Source organism: Kogia breviceps, chromosome 1, assembly GCF_026419965.1.
Source record: "Kogia breviceps isolate mKogBre1 chromosome 1, mKogBre1 haplotype 1, whole genome shotgun sequence".
Lineage (NCBI taxonomy): Eukaryota > Metazoa > Chordata > Mammalia > Artiodactyla > Physeteridae > Kogia > Kogia breviceps.
Genome location: NC_081310.1, coordinates 64,998,714 through 65,025,114, shown reverse-complemented (window position 1 = coordinate 65,025,114; position 26,401 = coordinate 64,998,714). Strand labels below are relative to the sequence as shown.

The following is a 26,401-nucleotide window of genomic DNA, read 5'->3' as shown; positions in this document are numbered from 1 at the left end:
CTCCAAGCGGCCCAGGTGAGCCTGGCCAGGGCTCTGTCATTCTGGAGGGCACTGAAAGCATAGTGCTTACTCAGGCGCAGCTTCCTGGGTGTGTGCCACCTGCGCTTAGAAGGACCCCACGCTTGGTTTAATGATCCAGTGTCACCGACTTGGAACTCTTCATGATTTTTGGACAAGGGGTGGGGCATTTTCATTTTGGGCCCTGCCGATTATATCACTGCTCCTATTTTACTTTTTGTTGTCTCTGTCTTCCCTTTTATTATCTTTTGAATTTTGAACTATGGGGATATTGAAAAAACAAAACTTTAAAAACTAAATACCACAAAAGATTAAAACAAAGAAAGACACACTTATTATTTGTTGTGCACATTTATTTATTTATTTATTTGCTGTATGCGGGCCTCTCACTGTTGTGGCCTCTCCCGTTGCGGGGCACAGGCTCCGGACATGCAGGCTCAGTGGCCATGGCTCACGGGCCCAGCCGCTCCGCGGCATGTGGGATCTTCCTGGACCGGGGCACGAACCCGCGTCCCCCGCATCGGCAGGCGGACTCCCAACCATTGTGCCACCAGGGAAGCCCTGTTGTGCACATTTAGAATGGTCCCTATGTCCACTGCGGTGCACGAGCTGCTGCATACACACCCACGCACCACACGTCCAATCCACAGTCTGACCGACTCCCAGGAGAGCCTGTGTGACGTGCTGGGTGCCACCCCCAGGAAGGACACAGAGACAAAGGTGTGCTCCAGGCCACCTGCTCCTATGCCAGGTCCATGCCACTGCCCAGGATGAGCAATTCTTACTTCACAGCTGGGTGGGGAGAAGGGGTCCCCCAGACTCACTTACTGACTCCCACCTCCCCTTTCCCCCTACTTCTGGGCATATCTTCAGTGTCAGATGACACTTGGAAGTCATAGGCTAATATCCCCAGCTCTGCTGGGAGCTCAGGGAAGGATACTTCTGTGTAGACAGGAGACTTCTGTGGTGGGCATGGATGTGGTCATGGGAGACCCTGGGGGGTCATCTTGCCTATTCAATTCAGGTTGGGCTCTATCTGTGTTGTTTATCGCCAGAAGAAAAAGAAGATTAATGCTGTAGAGACTGCAGGGACAGAGACTCCATGAGCTTTCCAGGCCCCTCTTCTAGTATTTGTCACTGATGCAGATTTCTTGCCTGAATCACTGATGCTACAGTTTTTGCTCATCTCTCTGTAGGCTTAAGAAACTGGGATTTTCCTGCCCCACAAATCTCGAAGGGTTGAAAATGCCCAGAGCCTGAGAATGAGCTTTGAGCAACTGCACAGAAAAACTGCAGCTCTTCATGGGCCCGTGGGGCTTCTGCTTTCTGCTCTGCTGGAAGGAAAGGAGCACTGCTGCTCTCTGGTGGCCAGTTGACAGAGACGCAAGGAGTCATCCAGGGGGCGGGGTCCACTTTGCTTTTCTCTGGGACAGTAGCTTTGAGTCCTCAGGTAAATTAATCTTTTCACTGTTCCTGGAACACAAGTTTGTCCTCGACCTGGGGCCTTGGCCCTTACTGCAACCTCTCCTCAGAATGTTCTTTGTCCAGTTCAGGTGGCAGCCCCTTTCTCATTCTCTAGCCTTTGAGCCAATGTCACCTCCCCAGGGAAGCCTTCATGGACTACTTTGTCTGAAACAGCACCCAACCCCACCCCCATCCCTCTCTATCCCATTACCTTGTTTCACTTTGTTCAAGCACTTACCTGCTATTTGAAAATACCTGTTTAAATTCTGTGTTTATTGCCTCTCTCCCTCGCCAGAATGTCGGATCCAGGAGAGCAAGGTTGGTTACATTTGTCACTGGACCTCAATGCATCGTACATAGTAGATACTCAAAAACACTTGTTGAAAGAATAGTAAATGTATCTCAGCAGAGCAACTGAGATTCAAGCAGAGGTTCTGGTCCTCAAAATCACACTGATGTGGGCAGGGCTCATGTGACTCTCATTTGACAGATGAATAAGCTGAAGCTCAAAGAGAGTTATGGGAGTTGCCTGTGCACCAGCAGGGAGAAATGCACCAGTCCCCGGTGGGTTTTTCCTGTGCTTCCTCAGTCCTGCGTTCTGGAGGGGACAAACAGGGGGTGTCCCAGGCCTGAACAGCTGCTGCCAGGGGTAGAGGTAGACCCTCACTCCCTGGGCCCGGTTATGAGGGAGCCTGAGCTGCACCCTTGTCCAAAGCTGTGCTGTGGCTCTTGGGGGGTGTGGTGGATGGGCTGAGGAAGGCCAGTCCGTAGGAGAATATAACAGGACTCCAGAGAGAGCGGCCTGCCTGCAGAGATGTGCGTTCTGGAGCAGGGGTGTGGCTAGGAAGGGCGTGTGGCAAGAAAGCTGGAGTCCGCGAGGGAATCGTGACTCCTCTGGGGTTTGGCTGTGACATCCGGAGTTTCATCCAGGCTCAAGGGCCCAGCCCCGGCCTCTCTACACTCAGCCGGAGGCAGGGCCGCCCTCTGGTTCTGGGTCCAGAGCAGATGCGAGGGATTCAGGGCTCTGGCCACAGAGCCTGGACTGCCATCTGAGCTTGGGCGGGCAGTGGGGCTGGTGGGGGCCCAGGATGACCAGGCCCTGCGCGTGCTCTGTCCCTGGGTGTGCAGAGTGGGAGTCGGGAAGGTCAGCAGCAACTGCTCTTGGACTGGCCGTCTGGTGAGAGCTTGATGGAGTCTGTGAGGTAATTCTCTAAGACGCTTCGATACTGGAGAAGGAAAAGAGGAGTCAGCGTTCTCATCCTGGCAGGCAGAGCTCCACCTGCCCTCTATTTCTTAATGGCCGATGGTGGTCGGGCTTTCTGTTCCCCCACCTTGTGCAGCTGGGAAACTGAGGCCCAGGGGAGGAAGTCTTCTCCGCCCCCTCCTTCCTCACCTCCTCCTCCAGCTCCTTCCCAGGAGCCCAGAGCAGGTGGGCGGCTGCCTTAGAGGCCCAGGTCTCCTGACCTTCAACCAGGTCCCGTGACTTGCCATTCTCCAGAGGGGACAACTTACGTGACGTGTGCCCTCAGGCAGAGATGATGACAGCCCACCCCTCATTTCTGCAGGAAACCTCTCCCTGCAAACGTCCCCACACACCAGCCTTCTCTCACCGCGCCCACCTCTCAACCTCCCATCATCCTCTGAACTTCCCATGTCCAGGGATCCCTCCCTAAAACAGACTCAATGTTTCTACTCGGCCTTTTTGCTTCTTTGCTCACCCTCCCAAAGTCTCCTGTCCCAACGAGGTCCAGAGAAAGCCCCTTCTCAGTCTAACAAGCCTCTCCCCACCCAGCTGGCCACTCCTCACCTATGACCCACCCAGCTTGGTTCAAGGGTGAGGGCGTCCTTCCTCAAGGAGATGGGTTCTACACACTGAAGGGTCTCTTCTTCGAGGGATCACATTTCTTTCCTTGGCCAAGGCTCCCCCCAGTCTCCGAGCTCCCAGCATTCATGTTCTCCCCGCAGCCGGTGGTGTGTATGTGAAGGTGAGTGGGTAAGTGGACCCGCTGGTGTGGACCTGTGCTGGGCAGAGCCCCCTGTGGGGCTGTCTGTCTCAAGTGCCCCTCTGAGGGGACAATTTCCAGAAGAGCGGTTGTGCCTTCACTGATTTTTTTCTCCTCCATGGCTCCTGGGCTCCGGCCATGGTGCCCAGCTGGTGAATGTCAACCAAACCCTTAGTGCTGGTGACTCTGGACCCCAGGAGGCTGTGTCAGACCTGCCTGCGGCACCCTCATGATGGTCACCCCCCAAGACACATGAGAAGGTCCCCTGATGCCCCGTCACTCGCTGCCACCGCCAGACAGCGAGTAGTAGGTTAGCCTGACAGCACAGAGCTCAGGGCACCGGGCCTGGAACCCAGGCCTTCTTCCCACTGTTTGCTTCTTGGAGAGACCCCATTTCTCACCCACTCCTTGGTAGGGTGTCTGGGCTAGCAGAGCACCAGCTACCCTTAATCAGCTTGGATGATGGGCCTTGAGTAGCCCTCAGCAAATTCTTTGGAGCTTTTAGAATTTTATTTGTTTTATATATATATATATATATATATATATATATATATTTTTTTTTTTTTTTTTTTTTTTTTTTCTTTTTTTCATTAGGAAAGATTAGTGCTGAGGAGTGGGGGGGCAGTGTCTCCCAATGAAAGCCTGTCCCTCTGGGGAAGTCTCCACACCCCAGTTCCATCTTCCCCTCCGCTGGGGAGGATCCTAGCCCACTGCTTCCAGACCTGGCCCAGCGCACCACAGGCCTTCCCCAGCTCCTCACCCTGAAAGAGCAGAGTCCCCTTGCTGAGTTACCTGAGGCTCCTTCCCCCAGCACTGCCCAGGTCTGCTGTGCAGGCTCGGGGCTGCACCACCCAGGACACCATCCAGTCCTCCAGGTGGCCCCATCTGTAGGGCCCACTCACTCCACTGAGCTGATTGTAGTTAAAATCCTGACACTTCTGAGCCTCACAGGGAGAGACAAGGAGGAGCAGAGCATTACTGTTTAAGTCCCCCCCCCCTTTTTTTTTTTTTTGCGGTACGCGGGCATCTCACTGCTGTGGCCTCTCCCGTTGCGGAGCACAGGCTCCGGACGCGCAGGCTCAGCGGCCATGGCTCACGGGCCCAGCCGCTCCGCGGCATGTGGGATCCTCCCGGACCGGGGCACGAACCCGCATCCCCTGCATCGGCAGGCGGACTCTCAACCACTGCGCCACCAGGGAAGCCCTGTTTAAGTCCCCTTTTAAGCTGAGTGATCCACTTCTCCCAGAAAGACAGGCTTTTGAAAAGATTCTCTTGTTTTTGTACTTTCCTGGTCCCCCTCTCACCCTAAACATCAAAGAGACCTTGCCTGGGATCAGAAACTTTCCTAGCTGGGTCTTTTGGACCCAGTGGGCAGGGCCTGTTGATTCATCACCCCTGAGTATGCCTCACCCTCATGTCCACAGAAGGCCCAGCTGGGATCATGAACAGAACCTGTGCCTTGTCCTCGATGTCAGCCTTTGGGAGGGAGAGTCTAAGCTGAGGGCTTTCTGAGCTGCTTTGCACTTTATTGGAGGAACAAACAATGCTGCCTTTGAAGGTGTGAGAAATGCCCTCGTTCATTACACCGGCAAAGTCTGAGGTCTTCCTGCCAGCTCTCTTCACCCAATAATAGTCACATCCTCCCCAGGTCCAAGTCAGCCCTGAGCTCTTCCCATTTATGACATCATTTCACTCTATAATGGCATCATCTTTCTCCTCAGGTTTCCTGCAAACCTTCCAAGTCACTGGCAGTCCATAATTAGATTTCCTGTGTAATGCTTTTCTCCAGACCCCAGTCGTCTTAGTAAGTATGTGCATGTCTAACTGTAAAGTAACACCATAGTATCCTAATGCATAATTTCAGTGGGGATGTGACTGTGGGAGTCTGTCCCTCCAAGCTTGGTCACCTCTTAGCCCTGACTTTAGATCCTACATCCTGAGGACCTCATAAAAGTCCTATAATTTCACTAATCTTACCTGCCTGTCAGCCTGCTTCCCTCCCGGATGTGGCAAGTTTGTCTTTCTCTAATTAATCCAAAAGGAACCGGGACTCCATGCTGCAGCTCACACTGGGCCTGACCAGCCCCAGCAAGGATGGTATTGCCAACTTGGTAAGAGCAAAATCCCTTCATCCCCAAACCCCCAAAGCATGTGGGTGTCCCTTCTTTGATTATGAGGGCATTCTTAGTCATATTTTGGAACAACTAAATACCCTAATCCTTGAAAGTGGCCAGATTGGGAAACTAAAGTAACTAGCTACCTTCTCTCCTTTCAAAATGTAAACCGAGTACCTCTTCTGGCGCTCCGCCTGTTAAGCTGCTCTTTCCATCCAGAGCTCACTGCAGAACTCAGACATTCCAAGGAACCTCAAGGAACCCCAAATGCCATGTGCTCCATTGTCTCCTCCTCTTGTGACGCTTTTGCTTTCCCCTCTTTTCTACCTTGGTCTATAGCATCACTAATCAATCATCCCTCCGTTTGCCAAGCTAGAAACCTCGGTATCAACCTCAACAGCTCCTGATTCCTTCTCTCCTACATTTGATCATCAACCCCTGATGGTTCTCCCTCCAAAGTCTCTTTAATCTACCCAGTCCTTGCCATCTTCATCCTCTCATGCCTGGGCTTTCTGAATCACCATCAAGCCCATCCTCCCTGCAGCATGAAACTTCCCTGCTGAAAGCCCTTAGCCATAGCTTTCATTTAAAAATAGCTACCTTTTATTTAATGCCTTCTCTGTGCTACCATATTATTTTATTTAGCCCTGGCAACAACCCCATGAGGAAGATACTATTACTTGTACTTTAAAGGGAAGGAAGTGATGGCTTAGGGGACGCTGTATGACTTGTCAGGGACACAGTGAGTAAGAGGTAGAGCCAGGAAATAAGCCAGACACACCCGGCTTCAGAGCCCAGCTCTTCTCACCCCAGGCTGCGGCTCCCTCCTTATTCTAGCAGCACCTCTCATGTCTTCCTCTCCAAATACTCTGGGCTGGTGTGAATGAGCACATGACCTTCCTGGGAAGGAGGGGAGAGGTACTTGTAGGAAATGTCCTTGAAAACTCCTGTTTGATTTTAAAGTGTAGATTTGGAAACCCCAGTTTCACCTTAAAAATCCATGTGAGTTTTTACATTCTGTGCTCTAGTAATTATGTTTATTTTAGGGTGAAATGTTTCTCTTCCAGATTTCTGAATAATAGATACATTGCTGGAAGATGCGCCCTGCTGGCCTCCAGGTCCCAACTGAGCCCCTCTGTGCCCTGGGAGTCTGGCAGCAGGTCTAGAGGTCATGGGCCTACAGCATGAAGTCCAAGGTCTGGTTGGGGCTCACCAGGCCTTCATGGTCTGGTGCTGTTGGCCTTGAGAGCCCCATCGCTCACCTCGGCCCAGCAGCCCCACTTCCCTCCATGCCACGGTTCTTCCTCTTACAGATGGAGCCCACAGTGGTCTCTTACGTGAGCCCTGTGGACTCACGCCTGGGCCTCTGCCACGCCCTTCTCTCTGCCCTTCTGCGGCTTTTGCTCATGCCTTCAACGGCCTACCATGTCCCCCACGCAAACTGCATATGACTTTTCAACCTCCAACTCACATGTCACCTCTCTGGGCAGACATCCTTGCCTGCCCTCACCACCAGCACCTCTGAGTCACCTCGATGCCTTGGCCATGTCCCCTTCCTGCCCCAGCCCAGGGCACTTACCTCACTCCATGACAGTCTATCTGTTCGTAAATCTATATTTTTTGTCTTTTCCATTATGGCCTATTACAGGATATTGAATATAGTTCCCTGTGCCATACAATAGGACCTTGGTGTTTCTCCATTCTATATATACTAGTTTGCATCTGCTAACCCCAAACTCCCAGTCCTTCCCTCCCCTCCCCCCTCCCCCTTGGCAACCACAAGCCTGTTCTCTCTGCATGACCTCCTATTTTGGATGCCTTACTCCTTTACCCGACCGTGGGGCCACTGAGGTCCACATCTCCAGCCTTAGCCTGACAACTCAAGAATGTTTATGGGATGGAATTATTTCCATCTTATGAGGAAATTGAGGCTCAGAGAAGTCATATGTCTTGCCCAGGGGTCCACTTGAAAGCATGAGGGCGGGACCAAACCCAGGTCAGTCTGACTGCGGGTGTCATACCCGTGACCGCCAAACTTCTCATCAGTAAATTTCCCCCATCATTGTGAGGGACTGACATGGGGTCGCCAATCCATTCTTTTGCCAAGTAAAGACAATGGAAAATAAAAACAAGCAGACAGACTACCATCCACTAACATCACTGTGTCATAAAAGTGACACAGCAGGAAGGACATAGTTTCAAGAATGAAGGACACTCCTTCTCCAGAAAGGACAGATGCTAACTACACACAGACACTGGCTGTGGGCTGATGGAGCTTCTCTGTGGCTAGGAACTTGGCGATCACTGCACTGTGTTTGTGGAGGATCAGTGATCATGTATCACCCTATGAGGTCAAACAGCATCCCTCACCTTCCAGGAAATGGCATGAGCAGGCACATCTGTATTACCGACTGTGTGATAGAGCATCACTTCTTGACCATGTGCTAGAGATAGGCACCCCTCTTCTTCCTTTTAACATGACACAGTGAGGGCTGGGGGCAAGGAGGGGAAGCATTAATAATAGCGCATGGGGCTTCCCTGGTGGCACAGTGGTTGAGAGTCCGCCTGCCGATGCAGGGGACACGGGTTCGTGCCCCGGTCTGGGAAGATCCCACATGCCGTGGAGCGGCTGGGCCCGTGGGCCATGGCCGCTGAGCCTGCGCGTCCGGAGCCTGTGCTCCGCAGCGGGAGAAGCCACGACAGTGAGGCCCGCGTACCGCAAAAAAAAAAAACAACTAATTAATTAAGATGATGAGCAATCCTGTGCCACCCACGTCCCTCCCAATATATACTTTTCTGGATGCTCCTGAGCTCCCCCATCCTAATGGGCAGCTGGCAGGTGCCACTCACCCTTGACAGAGCCCGACTGGCCAGCATCTCGAAGGCTTGTACCACATTGATGTCATTCTTGGCACTGACTTCAAAATAGGGAATATCCTTCTCTTTACACCAGTCTTGGGCTACCTCCTGTGGCACCTGCATGAGGGGAAGAAATGATCACTGTTCCTGTGTCCCCATCCGCACCATGATTATCACCATCAACACAGCCCCACCTTCCCCCCCACCACCCTCATTTATTGAGAACCTTCCATGTGTCTGTAAGTTTACAGGTGTTATTATTTTTTTTAAATTAATTTATTTATTTTTGGCTGCGTTGTGTCTTTGTTGCTGCGCGCAGACTTTTCTCTAGTTGCGGCAAGCAGGGGCTACTCTTCGTCGCAGTGTGTGGGCTTCTCACTGCGGTGGCTTCTCTCGTTGCGGAGCGTGGGCTCTAGGCACACGGGCTTCAGTAGTTGCGGCTCTTAGGCTCAGTAGTTGTGGCGCACGGGCTTAGTTGCTCCGCGGCATGTGGGATCTTCCTGGACCAGGGCTCGAACCCGTGACCCCTGCGTTGGCAGGTGTATTCTTAACCACTGCGCCACCAGGGAAGCCCCACATGTTATTTTTTAACATAAGCCAATGAAGTGGCTATTGTTAGCTCCATTTTACACATGAGGAGACCGAGGACTGGAGAGTGTGGGGCTGAGCAGGGTTTGAATACAGGCTTGGCAGAATTAGAGCCCTCTGCACTATGCCATCTTCTTAAGGCCTACACTAGGAGCTTCTTCCTGCCATTGACTCCTTCCTCAGTCCCTTCAAAGGGAGGTGGACATAACACACACTAGCCAGGGAGGGAGGACTTCCTTCTCCTGAGCTGGCTGACCAGGACCACGCTGCTGGGCAGAGACTCAGGTCCCTGTTAACTCTTCTTCCCCAGGGTAGAGTCTTTGGAACAGTTGATAAGTTCCCACTCTGGGCCAGATACTAGGTTAGACATCTGATCATATTAACTCACTTAATCCTCTAACAACCTTGTGAAATGGGTCTTTTTAGCTTCACTTTATAGATAAGAACACTGAGCCTCAGAGAGGTTCAGCAGCTTGCCTCAGATCACACAGCTAAGAAAGGCTGAACTTGGATGCAGCCACAGCTCAGTGCTCCCATGGCATCTGCGCTGCCCTCTTCAGGGCACTGCACAGGAATTGTGCTGCTGGTCTGTCTCTCCCACCGGACTGCAGGTTTCTTGATCTCAGGGTCAGGACTTTTAGCTCTTGGCCTCGCACCATGAGCCACTCAGTACAGGCTGAATGAATACGGCTCTACCCAGATGTAAACGCCAATCACGGTTTGAGGATGTTAGATTGGAGAATGCTCTGGCAGCCCTGTGGGTTACTTCCAAAGACAATTGGTTCAACTGAGTTTAGTCTAATCAATTATTTTGGGGAAGAGGAAATGACCATATATTGATATTTGCTGTGCCTGATACTTTATAACCATGATTTCACTGCAAGGGAGCAAGGTTTTTCTCATGGAGAAAGAATCATTCTGCCCCTTTCCTTGAACCCAGGGCAGCCAGGGGGAGATCTGAGACTGTTCCTTGTCCAATTGTCTCCTGCAGGTTCTGGAAAGTCTAGCTTACTGGGATTAAAGGAACCATCACCGTCCCCTGTCTCGTTGGCCCTAACTGTCCTGGCCTCAGGAGTGGCAGCAGGGCCCAGGGGCTCATGGCTCTCTTTCACAAAGCCTCTGTTGTCCAGCGGCATTGCTCTGGTATTGTGAGGTTTGCTTCCTAAGACTGCAGGGTAGAAACTGGGGTCAGCTAAGCAGCCTGCCCTTTGGGGAGCCTGGATGACACCTCTGGCCCCCCGCACTCAGTCTCCCTGGAGCTGCTGCACTTGAGCAGAGCAGGGAGAGAGTTCACGCCCTGGTCTTGGCCTCTGATCTCTAAGGTCCTCCTGCCTTTTGGGGCGAAGGGCCCCCGAACTGGCCACGACTGCTCTCTTCTGTGGAGCATACATGTCCCTGATCTGGTGAGAAACCGTGAAGACTCACAGATCGGGGAAAATCCTGAACTATTTGGATGAAGGATGGCCAAGTTGCTGATTATTAGTGTCCGCACTAGTAACACACAAATAAATAATTGATAGAAATTAACATGTTATAATACTACCTTGATGGCATCTTTGGAATCCCAAAGGTTTTGCATCTTTTAAAGTTCTTTAAAAGACCTTAGGGTGGGCTCCCTTGGTGGCGCAGTGGTTAAGAATCCACCTGCCAATGCAGGGGACATGGGTTCGAGCCCTGGTCCAGGAAGATCCCACATGCTGCGGAACAACTAAGCCCGTGCGCCACAACTACTAAACCTGGGTGCCTAGAGCCCGTGCTCCGCAACAAGAGAAGACATGGCAATGAGAAGCCCACGCACCGCAACGAAGAGTAGTCCCCGCTCGCCACAACTAGAGAAAGCCCACACACAGCAATGAAGACCCAGTGCAGCCAAAAATAAATTGAAAAGAAAGAAAGAAAAGAAAAAAATAGTTTTAAAAAAAGACTTTAGGGCAAGGACTGGACTTACTCTTCTTATTGCTCCCCCTTCTTTATATCCTACTGCCACCAGTTAATGAGCATTTTTCTGGGCACATCGTTGGTGATTAGGAGTTGCAGTAAAAATTGAAGTAAATTGCAATGAAGTCAAGTGCCTCTGCTTCTCCAAGAGGCAGGGAGATTCTTCATATGCTATGGCATGAGAAGCTGAAGCCCAGACTGGTGCCCAAGGTCACCCAGAGACAAAGCTAGGAAGGCAAACCCACACCTACAGCCCGATGATCTCTCTGTCCCTTCTCTACCACTGACAGTGACTGGGCCTGCCCAGAGTCCGGTTATGACAGGCATTTTCTCTCACTTCTCCCCGATCATTCTCTGTCTGGTTTTTATGGAGTGATTAAATACACACTCTAGAATATCAGTTGAGATTGTGTTGCAAAGTAACATTCCTTTTATATCCCCTCACCTCTCCCACTTAACCTCAGAATGTCACCCGGGGAAGAAAATGACCCACACAGCACTTTTCCCTTCCAATTCTAGTTACAGTTTCATGATTTTTAAAATCATCTTGTCTTCTTTTATTTATAAAATAACAGCTATTTATAATTTAGGCTCTGACTGTGGAAATAAACTCAGGGTGTCAGCTGTGGGGACATGGGAAGTATGAAAAATTTGAAAGTGTTACTTCCATTGATTTTGTTTTGGCTGACAATATACTATTTTTTTAAAAATTAATTAATTTTTATTTTTGGCTGTTTTGGGTCTTCGTTGCTGTGCGCAGGCTTTCTCTAGTTGAGGTGAGCAGGGGCTACTCTTCGTTGCGGTGCGTGGGTTTCTCATTGTGATTGCTTCTCTTGTTGTGGAGCACGGGCTCTAGGCGTGCGGGCTTCAGTAGTTGTGGCACGCAGGCTCAGGAGTTGCGGTGCACGGGCTTAGTTGCTCCATGGCATGTGGGATCTTCCTGGACCAGGGCTCGAACCCATGTCCCCTGCATTGGCAGGTGGATTCTTAACCACTGTGCCACCAGGGAAGTCCCGACAATATTCTGTTAACATTTTACTTTCCCTGTTACAATTTGGCTTGTTCATTAGAGGTCAAATGTTTGACAAAATTAGTCACTTTGCAGACTTTTATTTATGATGTTTTTCCATCTCATATGCATTTAATTAATTAGTTTGTTTGTTTGCCTTTGGCCGTGCCGCATAGCATGTGAGATCTTAGTTTCCCAATCAGGGATCGAACCTGTGCCCCCTGCAGTGGAAGCACGGAGTACTAACAACTGGACCTCCAGGGAATTCCCTAATATGCATTTGTTTATTATTTATTCTTTTTTCTTTTTTTTTTGTGGTACGCGGGCCTCTCACTGTCGTGGCCTCTCCCGTTGCGGGGCACAGGCTCCGGACGCGCAGGCTCAGCGGCCATGGCTCACGGGCCCAGCCGCTCCGCGGCATGTGGGATCTTCCCGGACCGGGGCACGAACCCGTGTTCCCTGCATCGGCAGGCGGATTCTCAACCACTGCGCCACCAGGGAAGCCCCTCTTTTTTCTTTTTTTTTAACATCTTTATTGGAGTATAATGCTTTACAATGGTGTGTTAGTTTCTGCTTTATAACAAAGTGAATCAGCTATACATATACGTATATCCCCATACCTCATATGCATTTAAAATGATCAATTGTGTGTGTTAAGATTAGTGTGTCGATACATCTTAAACCAATCAAAAATCACAAAGAAGACATAATCCCAATGTTATGAATCAGCAGTAAGTCAGAAACTGCCTGAGTGTAGAGCAAAGAATTCACATCCTAGTGAATAAATTCCTTGTAGCATAGATGCTAGCAGAACTGTTCTTTCTAATAAATTATTTTTTTTCACTTTTACCTCGTGTAGAAGGAGTAGGGGTTTTAAGAAAAATCTCAGTAATTTCTTTAAAATTATTGATTGTGGTAAAATATTCATAAACATAAAATTTACCACTTTAACTATATTTAAGTGTACAGTTCAGTGGCATTAGTACATTCACATCTTTGTGTAACCATCACCACTGCTCATTTCCACAGCTTTTTCATCATCCCACATCTAGCATATATGTTTTAAATACTCTTTCTTTTCGTTAAGTAGGAAGAGCTTCCCTATCTTCCCAGCCCACACCTTGGCGATATTAAATTGATGGTAACAGTCACTTCCATGTATTAAGATTGCCATGTGCTTTATAGGCACCATTGCCTATAATCCTCAAACAATCTCATGAAATCTCAGTCTGGTCTGTATCTCACAAAGAAGCTGGAACTGGCCAAGGACACACACGAATTTGAGCATGAATTTGAGCCCAGAGAAGGTGCCCCTTCCAGTGGCCCTCAGCTCTTATCCACTCAACCCTGTGCAAGTGGGGACTGTCTCCAGCCTGGATCTCCAAGGCCAGGGTGTGCCTCTTGGCGACTGGCGGCATCCCCTGCTGGGTCTGTGCCCTTGGAGGGCAGCCGCTTCCCAGCCTCACCTCTGGCTCCATGATGCTGGGTCTCTGGATTGAAGTCCCTGTGCCTTCCCCACTTCTAGTTCCTCCTCTCCGCTTCCCTGTGTTCATTGCATGGCTGCGAGCACTTCCTTACCTCTGTTCCTCCTGCTCTGCCTTCCTTCAAGCCCTTCCCTTGTCACCCTCTCCAGTGCCGGTTATTTCCACACCCTACTCAGTACAGACCCCAGAGACCTGGCTGGGCTTGACTGGGTCTTTGCTGCTTCTTTCAAACTTTGATTCTTCCTCTCTCTGCAGAACAAAGCTCATCCTCCTGCAGCTGGGATTGGACCCCCTCTACCCCACTGAGTCATCACCTATGTCTCCCATCCTGCCAGGTACCCCCTGGTTCACTGAACACTTGCAATCTTGTGAAGCTTCCTCTGCATGCAGCCCCCAACGCTCACGAGAGCCTCACACTTCCTTTCCCTGTAGCCGTCTTCACCTTCTCTGCACTCAGCCTCTCCTTCCCAGGCCCAGACCCAGGGCCTCCATTGTATGGTCTCCTTTCCCCTCCCTCCTTCTGCCCTGTTCCTCAACCTCTGACAGCCTCCTGGTTCTTCAGCCTCTTCTTGTCTCTCCTCTTTCCTCCATGGGTTCTCAGTGAGTGCCCTTGCAGCTCTGTTTTTCAGCTACTCTTGTCTGGAAAAACCTTCCATCAGGTCCCTGGCTTTTACCCCACGTACCACTGTGGAAGAAAAATACAACATAGACTCCACTTCAAACTCCTGGTCTCCCTGAGCCTTTGGTGTCACCCATCAGTTCTGGTCTTTGTCCTTGACTAGCTCCTTCACCCGTTTCTCTGCAGAGTAACTGGCACAGCTTCACCATGATTCTTGAGACTCCTCCTGGGCTCCCTTCCTCCTCTCTCTCAACAGAAGATGGTGCCTCTTATTTCACTGAGGAAACGCCGGACTCTCAGTCTTGAACTCCCTCGACTGCCCACCCCACGACTTGCAGGTATATGAAGCAAGATGTGAAATGGAAGTTTTGGCAGAGACACTACAGTGTTATTGATGCCAGGTATCAAGTTGGTTGGGAGACAGACCACCCCTGGGACCGTGCACATTTCCAAAGGTTCATGACCAAGAATCTGCTAGACGACTCTAACACCCCCGGCATGGATATAAAAGGACTGAAAAGGAGGGTTAGAAAGGATTTTTTTTTTTGCGGGGGGGGAGAGTTGTGTTGGGGGGACACCCCTCCCAAGAGGGAGACCATGTAAGGCCTCACCTCTGGCCAAAAGAGGGCTTCAAGGAGGCCACGTGGAAAGGTTAACATATGACCCCTGGAGTTTGGTGGCTACAGTGGATTGGTATCTGATTGCATCTGAGGGATTTAAGGCAAAAGGCAACAGGGCAGAGAGAGGACAGACTGCAGTGAGAACGAATTACCCTTGGCCCTACAATGGAGCCAGAATGCACGGGTGTGCCTTACGAAAGAGAGGCGGGCTCCACAGAGAGCTAGCCAGCCTGGAGCTGTTGTAAACCCCATCAGGAAGAGTGTCTGCAGGAGGAGGGGACCCCAGGGAGTGGAGGATGGCCCTTAAGCTCCTAAATTAGGAGTTGAGGAAGAATATGCAAGACCCTTGTCAGGGGAGGTACAGTTAAATGTTCCCAGTGGAGGCTTCTTAGGACCCAAAGGAGTAATCCACCAAGAGACAGATTGAAATACCAGTTTGGGCCCGGAGAGCACAAACTATCTTAAGACAGTACCAGTCAAATAAGGATTTGTTTTGCTTCTCCTGACCTCTTATCCCTCTTTTTGCTTCATTCCTGATGGGGTCTGAAACCAAAATTATTCTGAGAAGGGGAGGAAGTGTGGACACATAAAGTCGGCAATGATATGCCCCTCCTAGACCACAGTGTTCTCACTTGCAGCTGGCCCCAGTGGGAAAAAGAGAGACCCTCTTGGCCGTGAATGAACTTAGGACTTTGATTCTTATTTGAGATTGGATATTTGTAATTAGAGAATTGACACTAAATTTGCAACCTGAAGTTACCATAGAATTGATGACTTCTAGATTTCTATTTCCAGCACAGACTTCTCCTTTGAAGTTTCATTCTTATGTGTTCTAAGGCCTACTGGTCCATCCCCAATTAGTTGTTCTCCAAGCTCCTCCAGCTCATCATGTGAGAACCAAACTCATCTCTCTCTCTGAACAAGAGGCTCTTCTTCATGGTGGTAATAGCTTAGTTGGAAGCACCACCATCCATTCATCCACCCACCCATCCATCATTCCAAATGATGCCTCAGTTCTCCTATCACTTTTCTCCATTTGAACACTTGTGAAAATGTGGTTCAAATATGAACCCCATTTATTTTCTCTATTTGAAACACTAAGACAACTTGTTTAGATGCACTTTTTGGTGTCCTTTGGGCTTTGTTTGGCGCAAGAGCATCTTTTATAAATTGTCTACCTTTATTCTTTTCTCTTTAGTAGGCAACGATGAACAGAGCTCTACTCAATGCCACTGCAGTGGTAAACACCTACATAAGTGTGGTCACTGCAGCCATGGAGCAAAGCAGATCATTTGTCAAGTGGTTGGCCAGATGATATAGAATATGCTTCAGCTAATAAGAAATAAATACTGTATTACTACTTTCCCAGAAAATTTGTAGTTTCAAGAATTCATAACTGCAGACCCCCTATCTGACCCTGGGTAGAAATACTGTTCTATAGGTTAATTCAAATCCCACCTGCCTACTTCTGATGACTTCATTCTTCCATTCCCTGTCTCTAGACAAAATTGCCTTCGGTTCTCGGCTCACATCATGCTATTTCTTACCTTTGTTCTTGCTGTTTCTTCAGCCTGGAACCCACTTCCTTATAGGAAGCCCTTTCTATGCTCTGGGCTTGAGTAGACAGATGCCCTTTCACTATGGTCCCCAAATATCCAAGGTGTATCTCTATGATTGATTATGATTTATCTTATTGTATCATAATTGTCTTTAAATTATCTGCATCCATTACTAGACTGTGAAATTCTTAAGGTAAGGACTATGCCTGATTCAACTCTGTATGTGTGGGACTTAACTCAGTGCCTGGCATATAGCCAGTCCTCACATGTTTGGTAAATGAATGAATGAATGAGTCAGCGGTACCTGCCGGTCTGCCAGATCGATCTTGTTCCCCAGCACCACCATGGGGTAGGACTGCTCCATTGGAATGGTTTTGGCCAGAACATCACCCCTCCAGGTTTCCAGGGCTTCAAAGGTGTCCAGGTCAGTGACGTCAAAAGCCAGGATGCAGCCATCAGAGCCTTTGTAGAATGTAGACACCATGGAGCGGAATCGCTCCTGTCCTCCTGTGTCCCAGATCTGGAGGGGAAGAACAGAGGCTCCATGGGGCTGTGATGAGTGGCTGAAGGTATGCCCAACCAGGTCACATCATATCAAAGCTTCCTTTTCTGGGTAGGGGGCAGATAGCCTTGGCACAGGTGCATGAGGTCCTTTCACACACGGGCATCACACACCCTGTCACCCATGTACACTACAGAATCTCTGCACTAATATTTAACATCCCAAGAGTACTTTCACATCTGAGTCCTCATTTTCCACCTGGGGCATCAGGACAGGCATTGTTCTTCCACCTGATAGATTTGGACCTTGGGAGTGACTTAACCAAGTTCACTTGGCAATTTTTCCAGGGAACCTGAGCCTTAGAGTGGGGCCTCTTAATTATGGATTATGCTCTTCCTTCTAGATCAGGGATCAGTATATTTTTCCGTAAAGGGACATACAGTAAATAACGTAGGCTTTGCAGACTATATACCGTCTGTTGCCACTACTCAATTCTGCTGTTGTACTGTGAAAGCAGACATAAGACCGTGAGTAAACGAACGGGTAGGGCTGTGTTCCAATAAAACTTTATTTTCAAAAGCAGATGGTGGGCCAGATTTGGCCCATGAATTAAAGTTTGCTGATCTATGCTCTAGACTCTTCTAGCTCCTGGTGCACATTGCTGTGTGAGTGGCCGTCCAGAGAATGTGGGGTGATAGTCCGGTGTGTATGTTGAAGAGGGAATGAGAGGGCAGCTCACCTGTAGCTTCAAAGTTGTGTCATCCAGTATGATAATCTTGGAGAGGATGCTGGCTCCCAGTGTGGTCTGATAGTCCTCGTAAAATGTCTTGTGCACGAAGCGGTGGAGGAGGGAAGTCTTTCCAACACTAAGGAAAAAAACCCAGACACATGTGGACATACTACAAACACACACACACACACACACACACACACACACACACACACACATATCCATACCTTTCTCAGCATCTTACCATGACCCTCTCACCACTGTCTCTCTCTGAGATTTTGAATTTCTAACATTTGCAGTTTGAGTAGCTTGCTAATACTAGGGAATGGACACTAGAAGCAGGGACCAAAGTGAGCAGAGAAGTTTGCAGAGAGCTGAGTGCCTCACAGCAAAATGGTCAGGTCTTTCCTGTATGTGGCAGTAGGTAGGAGGGCAGAGAGATGCTAAATGGCTTGCCTAATTCACATACCTCGTTACTGCAGAGTTAACTGCAGAGCCGGGGTCAGAAACCACGTAGCCTGACTCCAGTCTCTTTCTCTCATCTCAGCTCCCTTCCCTGGGGTGGAATGCGCTCCATGGTGCCACTCTGAATCAGAAAGGGACCCATGCAAGGTGGGAGCACATACAGGACGTCTCACTGTTCTTGGGTAGGGGCTTCTTCCCAATCCCCAGACCCCAAGCTGAACTTGGCTTACCCCAGGGCTCCAATGATGATGAGCTTGAGGTCCACCTTCTTCTGAGGATTCATGGGAGGGCTTCAGAGCCTGTAGGGAAACAGAAGTCATCTACATGCTGGCCAGAGTAACCCTGTGGCCATTGTCACTGAGGCTGGTCTCCACTTTCCCCTCGTCATGTGCAGAACTCTGCCCTGGGCTCGGATGGGGTTGTTCTCCAAAAGGGGCGGATGGGCTTCCCTGGTGGTGCAGTGGTTGGGAGTCCGCCTGACGATGCGGGGGGCGCCGGTTCGTGCCCCGGTCCGGGAAGATCCCACATCCCGCGGAGCGGCTGGGCCCGTGAGCCATGGCCGCTGAGCCTGCGCGTCCGGAGCCTGTGCTCCTCAACGGGAGAGGCCACAGCAGTGAGAGAGGCCCGGGAACCGCAAAAAAAAAAAAAAAAAGAGGTGGATGACTCAGCAACCCTTACACACCCACCTCCTCACTTCCCCTGGGGGTCTCCCTGAGGCTGGAAGGATGGCGGCCCCGCCCTGTAGGACAGACACACCTCTTACCTTTCAGCTCTACCAACCCCCGCGGAGCACCAAGGCTGCACTGGACTGAACAGAGGCCGCGCAGACAGCCTCTGTTCCAAGCCTGGAACCAGGGATGGAGGGCGGTGCGGGAAGAGGAGATGGGGGTGGGACAAGGGGTCCATTGTTAGGACTGCTGAGAGGCTTTGGATGGAAGAGAGGCCTTCCTTCAGCCTGAGGTGTTGCTGCATTGGCAGAATCAAAAGGCTCTTCTCTAATGCAGCTGGTGGGGGTGTAACTGGTACATGTTTCTGGAAAGATGCTTGGCAGCAAGTATTGAGAGCCTTAAAAATGTTCCTGCCCTCCACTTCTAGGAATTTGTCCTAAAAAAATAATCTGAAACGCAGGGAAAGACTCTTGTTCAAGAATGTTCTTTCCCAGCGTCATTTATAAACATCCAACAATAAAGAAGTGGTTAAAAAAATCATGGCACACAATGAACTATTAAGCAGTCATTAAAATGGAGTTTGTGAGCATATTATAATATGCTTATGCCATAGGATCTAAATGAAAAACAGAAGACACTAAACTATACCTACCATACCGCCCCCCCAAGTATTGAAATAAATTCCTACTTGCATGGAAAAATATCTAGAAAGAAATATATAAAAACGTAAGTGGTTAATTCTGGGTGATAGGAAACTATGATTTTAATTTTGTTCTCTATACTTTTTAGTATGTTCCAATTTTTTTTAACAACAAACATGTCAAACATGTATTGTTCCTATAAGAGAGAAATACTTGTATGTATGTTTCATACATATAAATTATGTATGTATATATATTGTGATTATTAACAAGATAAAGCAAAACTGTCTCAGGGAATTATGCTTAACTGGCTCTTTGGTTCTACCCTTATGTGCACACACATATATACTATTCCCAACTCCTGGGTCTTCTGACCCTGGAGGCTGTAGATGTATTGAGTTAACCTTGATCTGACTCTGCCTGGTTGAGGTAGCAAAAGTTGGCCAGCTTGAACTTGCCTGGTACTGGGAAAAAGCTCTCAATTGCATGTCCTGAGGTTTTGGTTCTGGTTCTCACTTTGCCACTGTGTGACCTTGGGCCAGTTACTTCCCCTCTTTGTGTCTTGGCTTTCCAACTAGAGGATGAGCCATCTGGGCCCCAAAGACCCAAGGCCCCTTCTGGTTGAAAAATGCTTTATCTACTCACTGGGTCACGAGAGCCTTGCCCAGGGCAAAAGACAAAGCAAATAGGAGCTCACTCCAGGCAGTCATCAGGGGAGAAAGGAAAGGGGTGAGTGATTATAGCAGAGAGAAAATGTAAAGTGCCCTGACAGACGCCCCAAGAAACTGTCGTGAGAATTCAGGGCTGGGGGAGAAGCTGCCAATCCAACTGGGCCCTAAGGAAATGACACATATAGTTGGGGGTGATATTTCCGAGGAGGAAATGAAATATCAAAGCTCTGGGAACAGGGGAGTGGAGAAGCTGGATGGTTTGCTTCAGGGAAGGGTGAGGCGAAGAGTGTGGAGAGAGAAAAGCCTAGAAAGGGAGCAAGATTAAGATGGGTCATGAATACAGACCAAGGATTCTGTCAATCATTTATTCATTCGTCAAACATTTCCCACGCTTCAGACAGGCAGAGGAAGAGAATTCAAAGTATTAACAGGGGCTGGTATTTTTTTTTGGTTTTGTTTTGTTTTTGCGGGGGGGGGGGGCTGGTATTTTGAAATGGGTGTCACCACCCACAAGGAAACCAGCCAAGGGAGAAGTGACTCAGAAGCTTCTGAAAGGTATGTGTCTCTAAGCATCAGTTACCACTCGGGGAGGGGAGCAAGGGTGAGCTCTTTCCTGAAGGCGTTGGTACAACCTGCTAGCTTAGCCTCAAAAGCCAATAGAGTGCCCTGGAAAGGGAGTCAGAACAAAAGGGAGGCAGGGGAATTGGGAAGGGAACCAGCATTGGCTGAGCACCTGCAGGGGCTGCTCTGTAGGACTTAGGAAATCATGAGCTATGAGATGAGTACAACGGGGGCTCAGAGAAGCCAAGTCACTCATAACTCATCTAAGGCCCCACAGGTAGTATATGGATGATCTAATGTGTGAATCAAAGGCCAGAGAAGGCTGCTCTGTGCCATGTTACCCCCGACATCCTGAGTTTGAACCGTAGAATCTGTGTGCACAGGATCTAGGGCACTGGGCTCAGGTTTGGTGAACCCCAACAAAACCCTGGTAGAGTTGGAGGGGATCGAGAGAAAGGCAGCCAAAGTGACAAGAGCCACAGTGGAAGCCAAGGGAATGGGCTGCTGAACAGGAGTTGTCGTGTGTGGACCGACCACAGGGGTCAAAAGAGCATCGTGAGGCAGAGGGGAGCAGATTCACACGTTGCCATACGGAGTTGTCAGTGCTCACACTATAAGCTAAGGTTTACTCGCCTGGTGGTGTTGTAGAACACTTTGCGAATATGCAAATAAACATATCATCGGGAGGTTAATAAATGAATACATTATTATACTACATTTAACACACATAGTACATTATTATAATGCATTTATGGCACAAATTAAGGGCTCAAGAAACGTTAACACAGAGAAATATCTTGTGGGATTGATACTACTCTTATCTCTGTTTTACCACTGAAGAAACAGATGTTTAGAGAAGTTAAGTATGTAGTTCATGTCTAAAAGCACGGTCTGTAAGTGGCAGAACTGAGACTTGAATACAGGCCTGACTCCAGAGATCACACTCTTGGCTGCTAGGTCCTACTGACTGCCTTCTGTGAAACTAGAATGAGGATCACACACCCTGCCAATTGGTGCCCCTGTCGGAGAGTCCGGGGGGCTGGATGGTTTGGGTTTGACATGGTGCAGCAGAACTGGTGTGCGTATGAAGGGAAAGCTGGGGTTGAGGGCAGGGTAGGTGGAAAGTGTATGTTTATAACAGAGGATCAATATCCACTATGTGTAAAGCACTCTACAGACAATCAAAGACAACACAGAACATTAAAGCGGGCAAAGAATACGAATAAGTAACCAGTAGAGATCTTATAAATGATAAGTAGTAAGCTTTGGGAGATACTTAAACTTACTAATTTTTAAGGACATGCAAAGTTTAAAAATACCACCTTTTTACCCACCAGACTGGCAAAAATTAAAAAGATTGATGATAATATTTAGTGTTGACAAGTGGGTGGGGGAAAACTCTTGTTTACTGCTGATAGACTATGAATTGGCACTGTCTTTTTTGGAGGGCAGTTTGACAGTATCAAAATTTAATATGCATATAACCTAGATTCTAATTCTAGGAGTCTATCCAACAGAAATACACATATGCTCAAACATACATTTTTACAAAGATAATTGCTGAAGAACACTGTAACCTAAATGTCCATCAATAAAAGACCCTTGGCATAAATTATGATCCATACATACTCTGAAATACTACGCAGTTTTTAAATGAGTGAAGTAATGAAGTGGAAAAATATGACAATTTAAGTGAAAAAAAATCACTGAACATTTTGTATAGTATGATACCAATTGTATAGAAACAATAACCCTATGTGTGTGACTATATGTTTAATATTATATTTATGCTTGTCCTGCAATACATAGAAAGCTATGGATACATACATACTAAATGATTAATAAGAGGTGGGGAAAGGTAGATTAGAGGCAAGGAGCTATTGTTTTATTTTATATATGTCTTGTGTTAAAATTTGTTATACAAGTCTAAGTTGTTATTGTAATTTAAAATATCAAATAGGGCTTCCTTGGTGGCGCAGTGGTTAAGAATCTGCCTGCCAATTCAGGGGACACGGGTTTGATTACTGGTCCAGGAAGATCCCACATGCCACAGAGCAACTAAGCCCGTGAGCCACAACTACTGAAGCCCACGCACCTAGAGCCCGTGCTCTGCAACAAGAGAGACCACTGCAATGAGAGGTCCATGCACCGCAACGAAGAGTAAACCCCACTCGCCGCAACTAGAGAAAGCCCGCGTGCAGGAACGAAGACCCAACGCAGCCATAAATAAATAAATTTTTAAAAAAATAAAAAAAGCCTGGTGAGGACTTTTCAGTGTATGTGGCATGAAGTCCAGTTCCTGGCTTAAATTCCTGGAATTCCTCACTATGTCTAACTATATATATATATATATATATATATATATATATATATATATATATATATATATATATATATATATATATATATATAAAATAAAGACAACATTTCTTTATAAAGAGCAGGTGGAAGGATGGCAGCCCAAAGTCACCTGAGTGTGACTTTCTGACAGGAAAAGTCACTTCTGTGCCTGGGGCAGGAGAGAGAGGCCTCCTGGGACTCTGGAGTGATCATGAGTTTTGGAGTCAGAGTTTTCATCCCACCTCCATATATTTGTGACCTTGGGAGAGTTTCTTAACCTTGGTGAGTCTGTTCCCTTGTGGGTAAAATAGACATCGCTCATGACTGTAGCTGATTCTGCAGTGTGGCATGTGTCATGTTCTTAGAGCAAATTGGAAAGACCTGGTTAAATGGTTAAACACGGTGGGGGGCAGATACCTGATGTGTAGTGTTTGCCACTTTCTGTGGTGTTACTCCCACCGTGGCTGATTTCAAGCTACCAGTGTGGATTATTCTACAGTTCACTACAGAAGGACCCCAACGTTCATCTAGTCCAACCTCCCACCCAGTGCTTGAGCCACCTGCACCATATTCATGGAAAGATGGCCAGATTTGCCCCCATAGAACTTGCCTCCACTAGGGGTGGATTTCTCCTGGAAGCCACAGAAAGAATGCTCAGTTCCTCTGCTACATGCCAGCCCTCCTGAGATTTAAAGTCTTGGAGTTTTACTTGAGTCTTTTCTTCTCCAGATTCTTATAACTCACCTCAGCCTTTACTCTGAGCCCCCTTCACCCACCACTGCCCTAGTCCTTCCTCTGGATGAGCCCTCAAAGTCTGCTGCCATGCAGATTCCCCTACACCCCGCCAGAAGGGCAGGGATTTGCTGAGGCTGCTATTTACAATAGCCTGTCTCTCTCTTCCTTTCTCCACCACCTTGGTGTGTGTGGTTGACTGTTTCTTGCCATGCCTTCTCACAAGACACTCAGGATCAAGCAGTTCCTGGCCAGGAAACAAAAGCAGAATTGTCCCACTTTCCCAATGGATTGGCATGAAAACTGGTCATAAAATCAGGTACAACTCCAAGAGGAGACATTGGAGAAGAGCCAAGCTGGGTCTGTAAGGAATCACACATGAGACGGCCCACATATCGATGCTGTACCAAGATCACTGGCATCTTACCATATCTAGCTGAAAACATCGCCGCTGTCTGGACAGCAGGACATGTTGTATTGGGAAAAATGATTTTTCTCTTTGTTTCTATGCTTCTGCACTAGCAGGTTGGTTCGGTAGTAAATATGTGAGCCCTTTTGTTTGAAAAATAAAATAAAATAAAACAGCCTGGTCGTTGGTCCCAGGATAACTAGCAGCAAGAGGGTGACCAGGACTACGTCACTGGCAATGGAGGGTGGCTTGAGGGTAGACACTGGATGGGCTCACCAGGGAACCACGTGCGGATTTCAGACTGTGGCTGAAGGTCCTTCTTGTATCCTTTGGGCTCTGTCCTTGGCTGGGCTTTGGCAGTGTCTGTCCTTTTAAGCCTCCTTCCTCCCACTCAGCTGACTCAGATACTTTAAACCAGTGCATCGTCCTAGAGGCCAGACTGAGTCATCACCCTCCACTGTTAAATAACAGTGAAAAGCAGGTTTGCAATGCAAGGCCCCCCTTCAGCCAGCTCAGGTCTGAACAGAGCAGAGTCGGCCGGGGACTGTTCTCCACTGCACGTGGCTAACTCTTCTCCCCATCTTGCCTGGCAGGACTTCTAAGCCCTAGCTTTGCCCATCTGCCAAAGCTCAGTGTAGCTCAGTGCCCAGGGAGTGAGAAAGATGGAGCTGATGCCTCCCCAGTGCCCCCACCCCATGCAACACATTTTTTTTAAAGTCAGTCTTCTAAGAACTCTTGGACCTGCTCTGCTTTTACCTTCCCACTTTGCTTCTCTCTCTCCCCTCCTGGCCCCAACCGGGACCCAGACACAACCTTCCGCCTAAAAGAGGTGTTGGGTGAGGTGTCATTTCTGCTGACAGGGAGGAGGGATGAGAGGCAGTGAGCAGGGGCAGCTGAGATTTCTGAAGCAGGCAAAGCCTCCCCCTCCTCATACCATCTTACCCCACGTCACTGCCTCCCCTCTCTGCTCCCACGCTTTGGAAAATGACAAATGTATCCACCCTAAAACATAAATGGGATTTACAATCTTGAAGTAAGTTTGCCTTTGAAAAGAGGCTATCAGGGAGCCTAAGTCTTTATTGCCTCTAAGGAAGGCTTACAAGTTTGCCTCACCCTCCCAAATCCTAGCAAGTTTAGACCTGCTCTCTCCAGGAAGTGTACCCACAGCCCTGGTTTCAGGAGGCTCAGCACTCCTGTTCTTTAAGTTCTTTAGGGGTATTAGTTCTATTTCAGCAAGTAGACTGTCCGTGCCCAGAGGTCAGGACAATGCCTCACACCTCTCAGTATCCCTCCGAAGAGTCTGACCCATGCCGGGAATACTGAGTCTTCAATAAATAGTCATCTATCCGTCCATCCATCCATTCCCATCCATCCATCTATCCATTATTCTGTCCATCCATCCATCCATTCATCTGTCCATCTGTCCATCAATCTATCCATCCATCCAGCACAGGTACTGCATGCCTACCACGCACTATGTAGGTCTGAGGATATAGGTAAGTTACTATCTCCATGTGACCTGTGGTGGGGGATTGATCTGTAAGTCCAAAGAAATTATTTGTATTAATATACAATGCTAGCAACTATAGGACACTTTGCAGTTAAAAATAATGCCATCCTAGCCCAGTGGATTTCAGAGTCAGGAACAACTAGTTTATGGCAAGCTGAGACTAAAATCCGGTCCTGTCCAATGCTGTTCATTGGCTTCCCAAGCATCACAGAGCTGTGCTGAGAGGCGTATTTACAGTTTAGAACAAGAGGGACACTTTCCTATTCCAGGGGTTGGGGTTCCCCATTCCCCGATGAGACCCTTGGGTTGACACGGTTCCATCCCAGAAGGTGCCCTGTCAAAGTGGCGAGGAGACTCTGGGTGCCAGCAGGACACAGCCCTGCTGAAGGGCTCCGGTCTCTGGCTGGCCCTTCTCTGACTGTGCCGGCAGCTGCATCGCTTTGCTGCTGACAGCCGGCCGTGCAGAGCCCCGAGCCGGGCCCCAACTCCCCTGGCTGGCCAGGGAGTCCTTTCTGCCTTGGCTGGCTGCCACCCCCTGGGAGTTACTCAGGCGTGGGTGTTCTTTGGGCTGGATCTAAACCCTGCAGCTGACAGATTCTAAGCCTCCCTTGCCTCCACTCCTCCCCGCACCCCCAAACCCAAATACCTCTGGGGCTGCTGGAATAGACAGGAACCGAGAAAAGCTTCCAGGGCCCCTTCAGCCTCTGACGGCAGGCGGGGGTTCTCTCTGAGTCAGGGGTCTCCTCTCAGAGCAGCAGTCTCAGCCGAGTCAGAGGAGAAAGGCTTTGGGAGTAAAAAAGAGTTTATTGAGGCTAAGCCACTTCCTTCTGAGTTTTCCTCCTCTCTCTCTCATGCACAAACTTGGGAAAGTTGCAAAAGAGGCTGGGCTGGGGTGAC

At 48.8% G+C, this 26,401-nt stretch overlaps 1 protein-coding gene and 1 pseudogene across 1 annotated transcript; one reads left to right on the top strand and one right to left on the bottom strand.

Annotated features, from left to right (window-relative positions):
- Nucleotides 1-362: 362 nt before the first annotated feature.
- RAB7B (RAB7B, member RAS oncogene family) lies at nt 363-26,378 on the bottom strand. The gene is made up of 6 exons (XM_059069265.2): nt 26,151-26,378; nt 18,203-18,271; nt 17,517-17,643; nt 16,580-16,795; nt 8,450-8,575; nt 363-2,708 (listed from the first exon to the last, which is right to left on the bottom strand). The coding sequence occupies exons 2-6, from the start codon at nt 18,253-18,255 to the stop codon at nt 2,628-2,630; spliced, it is 603 nt and encodes a 200-aa protein (XP_058925248.1). The 5' UTR covers nt 18,256-18,271; nt 26,151-26,378; the 3' UTR covers nt 363-2,627.
- LOC131759817 (large ribosomal subunit protein eL39-like) lies at nt 23,797-23,953 on the top strand (annotated as a pseudogene).
- Nucleotides 26,379-26,401: the final 23 nt, after the last annotated feature.